The 6,000-nt window shown below is 47.6% G+C and overlaps 1 protein-coding gene across 1 annotated transcript in view; it reads left to right on the top strand.

Annotated features, from left to right (window-relative positions):
* The first annotated feature begins 280 nt into the window (after positions 1–280).
* The window catches only part of LOC101016429 (putative uncharacterized protein C16orf47), a 51,960-nt gene continuing 46,240 nt past the window's right edge, over positions 281–6,000 (top strand). Inside the window, 2 exon segments of the mRNA XM_031658634.1 lie at positions 281–306; positions 2,420–2,528. Coding sequence (XP_031514494.1) covers positions 281–306; positions 2,420–2,528 — 135 coding nt within the window.

Raw genomic sequence — 6,000 nt, 5'->3', positions numbered from 1 at the left:
CTTAATGGTAGATGATGAGTTAATTCATCCCCAAACCCTTCTGACTTGGCAGATGAGGAGTCATTAGTCATTGAACTTATTCTGGGCATTACACATTCTATTATTTATCATTTACATATAAATGAAAGTGTGAGCCTCCTAGAGTGATGGGACGGTGCTAGATGGTTTAGAGATTTTTCCATTGCCAGGAGACCAGAGTCAATAATGCAACCGGATGAGAGAATAAGTAAATACAGGATTTGGAGAGAAGAGTTGGCATAGCTGACGAGGTGGGTTGGGGATGGCTCTGGTATTAGAAGAAGAAAGGTAAGGAGTTATATTCATTCATTTATGCATTCATTCCACAAATATTCCTTGTGCTAGATAAGATTATTAGACATAGCCCTGCCCCTCCAAGTAAACAAATCATATGTCATCCCAAGTTGGGAAAAGTGCTTTGAAGGAAACAGACAGGGTGTTGTAGGAGAAAATAATGAGAATGGGGGTTTAAGGGTTGGGAGTGTATTTGAATAGACTGGTTAGAGAAGATCTCTAAAGAGTTAACATGTAAACTTGAACCCAAAGAATAATAAAGAGCCAGCCATATAAAGGGGAAATGATAAGTGACAGAGGCTTTATGAGGCCTTGAAGCGGGAAAAGTCCTTGGCAAATTCAAAGAAGTAAAGTGTTAATGGCACTTCCCTTTATCGAGCACCTATCATGCCCAGACCCTGGTCTAGATGCTTTGTGTGTGTTAATGCATTTACTCCCCCAGCCCTCTGAGCAGGCGTTGTCACATCCCCACTCTACTGGTGATGAAAATGAAGCTAGTGTGGCTGGAACATAAAGGGTGAAGGGGAGATGGCTCAAGACCAAGTTGGAGAAGCAGGCAGTAGCCACCAGTGTTTTTTTGTTTGTTTGTTTGTTTTTGTTTTTGGAGACAGAGTCTCACTCTGTTGCCTAGGCTAGAATGCAGTGGTGCAATCTCAGCTCACTGCAGCCTCTGCCTCCTGGGTTCGAGTGATTCTCCTGCCTCAGCCTCCCAAGTAGCTGGGATTACAGGCACAAGCCACCACGCCCAGCTAATTTTTGTATTTTTAGTAGAGACGGGGTTTCACCATGTTGGCCAGGCTGGTCTCGAACTCCTGACCCCAAGTAATCTGCCCACCTCGGCCTTCCAAAGTGCTGGGATTACAGGTGTGAGCCACCGCGCCCGGCCAAGTGGGGTTTTCACCAGGGAAAGGGGCTTAATCTGATTTTGGTGTTTGGTTGGTTGGTTGGTTGGTTTTGAGAGGGAGTCTTGCTCTATCACCCAAGCTGGAGTGCAGTGGCGCTATCTTGGTTCACTGCAGCCTCCACCTCCCAGGTTCAAGCAATTCTCCTGCCTCCTGAGTAGCTGGAATTATAGGCATGTGTCACCATGCCTGGCTAATTTTTTTTTTTTTTTTTTTTAGTAGAGACGGGGTTTTGCCATGTTGCCCAGGCTGGTCTTGAACTTCTGACCTCAAGTGATCCACCTGCCTCAGCCTCCCAAAATGCTGGGATTATAGGCATGGGTCTCTGCACCCGGCTCTGATTTGGGTTTTTAAAGGATCCCTCTGGGCTGCTCATTGATGAGCGGACTGCAATGGGGCAGGAGAAGAAGTGCGGGGACCATTTAGAAGGCATTACGGGTTTCTAGCAAGAGGAGATGTGACTGGACCAGGAGGGTTACAGCAGAGGAGATGACAGGAAATGGTGAGTTGGAGGCAGGTTTTGGCTGCGTGGAGAGTTGAGAGGCAGCCCAAGCAGTGAGGATGCAAAAAGAAAACACATGAACTCAAACCTAATACCAGCCTCCTTCTACCACTAAAGAGAGGGAAGAGAGAGAGTCGCAGAATAGATTCCTTGAAATTGGAAGAGTTTCAGGCATCTGACCAGGATCCTGCCTCGCTGTCAGTATAAAACTTAAATACCCATTGCCTGCATGTTGCGGTTTGGCAGTTCTTATTCCTCCTTTTTGTTGTTGTTGTGTGAACACACACACCACCCACTCCTGATCCACTGGGGCCTTAGAAGGCATCAGAAAGCGAGGTTTCCTCCTGTGGCCAGGAAGGTCTCCATGCAGAGAAGAGAAGTCTGCTACCCAGAAACTGAAGTGAAGGAAAAAAAGGTGGCTCGCCTGGAGGAAACAGGTCCAGCGAACTGCAAGCCAATCATTAACTCTGCCCAAAGCCTTGAGGACACTCACACACTTGGGAATTTTGGGAGCCCGGAAACTAACTGCAAAGTTTACTTTCAGAACAAGGCCCAGAGAAGGAAGCAAAAGATAAACAGGGACCGAATGTTTTAATTATTTTACATGGTTCCACACCAACACCATTCCCTAAATCTTAAAGGAATGAAGGTCCAAAGGGGTTTATGGGAGAGCATTTTCTTCCCTCCCCTCTCTGCCATACAGGCTTGCAACTGCCCTGCGCCCCCACTTCTACAGCGTTCCCTTCATGGGAATGGCTGGGTATATCCGTGGCTATCTTGTGACTTTGACCAAACCTGGGTGTCCGAGCCTGGTGAGTTTCCTGGGCGGTTGTGGTCGGCTTCACAACAGTAGCCACACGGGATGCTCTCCAGGGACTGCCTCTGAGTTTCGTGGATACAGTTCTTCATCTGGGTTTTATAGAGAACAGGGGTCCTGACCTTGGAGTGCAAGAGAGCAGAGCTTTGTTAGTAAACTGTCCAGGGAAGACTTTAAGGAAAACGAATGAGGTGGGGAAAAGGGAAACTGGGAAGGGCCAAAGGAATCCAGACCCTTCAACACGTTCAGGCACAAGCAGACTCCCTGGGTGTGGCCTTCGGACTCACAAAATCAACTCCAGATATCTTAGGGAGAGCAAGAAGAGAGGACAAATATGCAGGGGCAGGAGGGTCAGGGGGAGGGTGGGGGGAATACCTGCTAATGCAATCAACTGCAAGTGGAAACGACGAGCCGTCGCCCACGGAAGATCTCAGAAAACACAGCTCGAAAAAGTACAAAAGTCCTTCAGTGTGAGGAAATGAGGCGCATCTAATTATATTTAAGAAAGAAACAGCAAGAACTGCTTTAAAAGCCTCCTCTTAGTCTTCCCCTCTCAAACCAATAAGGATCCCAAAGCCAGAGACATCGTTGCTTCACAGAAAGTGAGGAATTGAAGAGCGCATCACAGGAAACAAGATTATTTTCCCAGAACTGAGAAAAACTATCACCCAAGACCTTCCCTGCCTGTTCTCTTTTCCCCTCCCAAAAAAGAAAAAAAAAAAAAAAAGTCCCATCAGGAAACAGCAGGGGGAGAAAGAAAGAAAAAAAAACCACAGGCAACGCCACCATGAGAAATGAAGGCAGTCGAAATGACATTTGACACCGCCAGGCCACAGCTGAAGAACAAGGGAAAAGTTTTAGGGCGACTGTCAATGACCCATGCTCCTTCACTCCTAACCTTGCTCCTAGCATATGTTTCTCATTTCCTTGCTTATAGCTGGTCCAAGCTAATGATATGTGTTTTGGCCGGGATCCCGTGCTTGGCATACAGCCGGTCTTGTTCTCATTGTCCGGGCTACTTACAGAAACCTCTTTCTCTGTCTCTTTCTCTCTCTCAAAAAACCGGCTTTAAAGAACAGTAAATATGCAAAACAGCCCCCACGCTCTATAGAGCTACCATCTTGAACACGGCCTACGCCATCCTCACACACCCCATCAATAAAGGCCTGAAGAGACTGCCCACAGGAGAGGGGTAAGTTCAACACAAAAGCAGTGGAAATTCAAACAAATTGGCCCATTAGAGTCTCACACGGCTATAAATACAGCTCGGCTGGGGCTATTTTGAGGGACGGTGGCATGGGAAAGTTCGGCCTGGAATCTTGAGTCTGTCAAAGGAGACGGATCTCTCCCAAGACATGGGAAGAACACGAAGCGCCTGGCGGGCAGGAGGAAGGAGGGCGCTGGAGCTGGTCAGTTTCAGGGCCAGGTTACACGTGGATGGCTGAGACAAGGCCAGGCCTCGCCCCTGCACTCCGGGGCTGCCGGACTTGCTGTTGGAGGCTTGGGCTCCGGTGTCACTCAGAGTGTCCATAACCTCTAAAAAGGCCGAACATGCCCTTTTGCTCCTCAGGGGTCAACGGACCATTTCACTCTTCCTGAAGGACCCGGCAGGCGGGTGGAGGAGGGGTGGGAAACGGAGGGGCTGGGGAGTCTGGGCAGGACCCGGTCTGCAGTCAGCATCTCTGGCGGACCCGGAAGGGAATTTTTTTTTCCGTTTTTTTATTGATACATAATCATTATGCCTATTGATGGGGTAGGTGTGATATTTTGATATAATGTGTAATTATCAAATTAGGGTATTTAGGGTAACCATCATCTCAAGCATTTAGCATTTCTTTGTGTTGGGAACGGTTGAGGAGGGCATTTTTGCTCATTCAACCCCAAAGGTTGACACCGGGTACGTATATGTTACGAAATTAGGGGCACAGTAGCATGGATTTGAGGAAATGGGTCCCATTAACAAGAGTTAGTAAAATATGTAGGCAGAGAATATATATGCAGATGTCAAGAACTGCTTAACATTCCCCCTCAGGGTGTGTCAACAGATGGCAATTAACTGCTAGCAGTTAGGAACCAGTAAATACAGAATACACAGATGCTTATGCTTCGTGTACCTGCCTGAGCTGCAGGAACACAGATGCCCCTTTGCGGCTGTGAAATTGCAAGGAACGTTTGGGTTCTCTCTGCACTCCCCCGCCTATTTTCTGTTCAGAAAGCACACCCAGGACAACTGTGGACTTACTGAATAAGTCTGAGCATTCACTGTAGACCAAGCACTTTCCAAGGCACAAGAGTCACACAGACAGAGCTCCTACTGCCTGAGGCTTTCAGCCCAGTGGATGCATTTGATTGGTCCCTGACCCTATAGTTTCCTTGACAATGCCTCTGCATTTCCCTGGAACAGCCCAGTTTATATCTGTTATCCCAGAGTAATTATTAATAGCACTTCTTTTCACTCTCAAAAGCGTCCCAGTTTGGATGATAAATTATATGGCTACTCTATCTAGAGTCCCTTTTTTAAAAGGGTTTTTTTTTGGGGGGGGGTATGAAATCTAATACACAGAGATAAAAAGTGCAAAAATATAGCATCCTCTATTTGAGAGGCTCTTTGGAACTTGCTGAAGTCAAGAGAGGGTTCCCAAATGATGAAGAAAATGGCTTTAGCAGATTAAATTTTAATCAGTTCATAACAGGTTCCACCTCATTCTGGACTTGAATCTCTGCCGCATGCTGTCGCCGGTTCTGTAGTCCCAGACATTGTCGGCTCTGGATTTTCCACAGTGCGTCAGAAAACTCAAACTGACTGCCCTCTTCCACCAAGCCCGGGGACAGCTGGGGCACATGAGGGCACTTGTCCCCACACAGCCTGATGGGGAAGAGCCAATTCAGGTTACCATGACAACACCCTTTCCTGAAAATCTCTGACTGACACTTCCTGGGGAGACAGGAAGTACCGACAGGAAGATCCCGAGGTCATTCTTTTCCTTTGTCCAGCTTTTCCCACCTCCCAGACTCTCTGATGATTTGACCTTTCCTAGCTCAGCATATCTTCTGCCAGCCCCATCAGCAAAGCTGGGGGCAAAAAGCAAGCAACTGTTTCTGTCCGCTTCTTCCCAGCAGGCCAGTGGAAGGCCCAAAATATTTTAGTAATAACCTGCATCAAAGTAACTACAGAGGGCTGGGCATGGTGGCTCACTCCTGTAATCCCAGCACTTTGAGAGGCCGAGGCAGGCGGATCACCTGAGGTCAGGAGTTCGAGACCGGTCTGGCCAATATGGTGAAACCCTGTCTCTACCAAAATACAACAAATTAGCTGGGTCTGGTGACATGTGAGTATAGTCCCAGTTACTCTGGAGGCTGAAGAATGGGAATCGTTTGAACCCGGGAGGTGGAGGTTGCAGTGAGCCGAGATCATGCCACTGCACTCCAAACTGGGTGACAAAGTAAGACTATGTCTCAAAAAAAAA

This window comes from Papio anubis, chromosome 18 (assembly GCF_008728515.1).
Source record: "Papio anubis isolate 15944 chromosome 18, Panubis1.0, whole genome shotgun sequence".
Lineage (NCBI taxonomy): Eukaryota > Metazoa > Chordata > Mammalia > Primates > Cercopithecidae > Papio > Papio anubis.
This window is presented reverse-complemented; position numbering and strand designations above follow the sequence as displayed.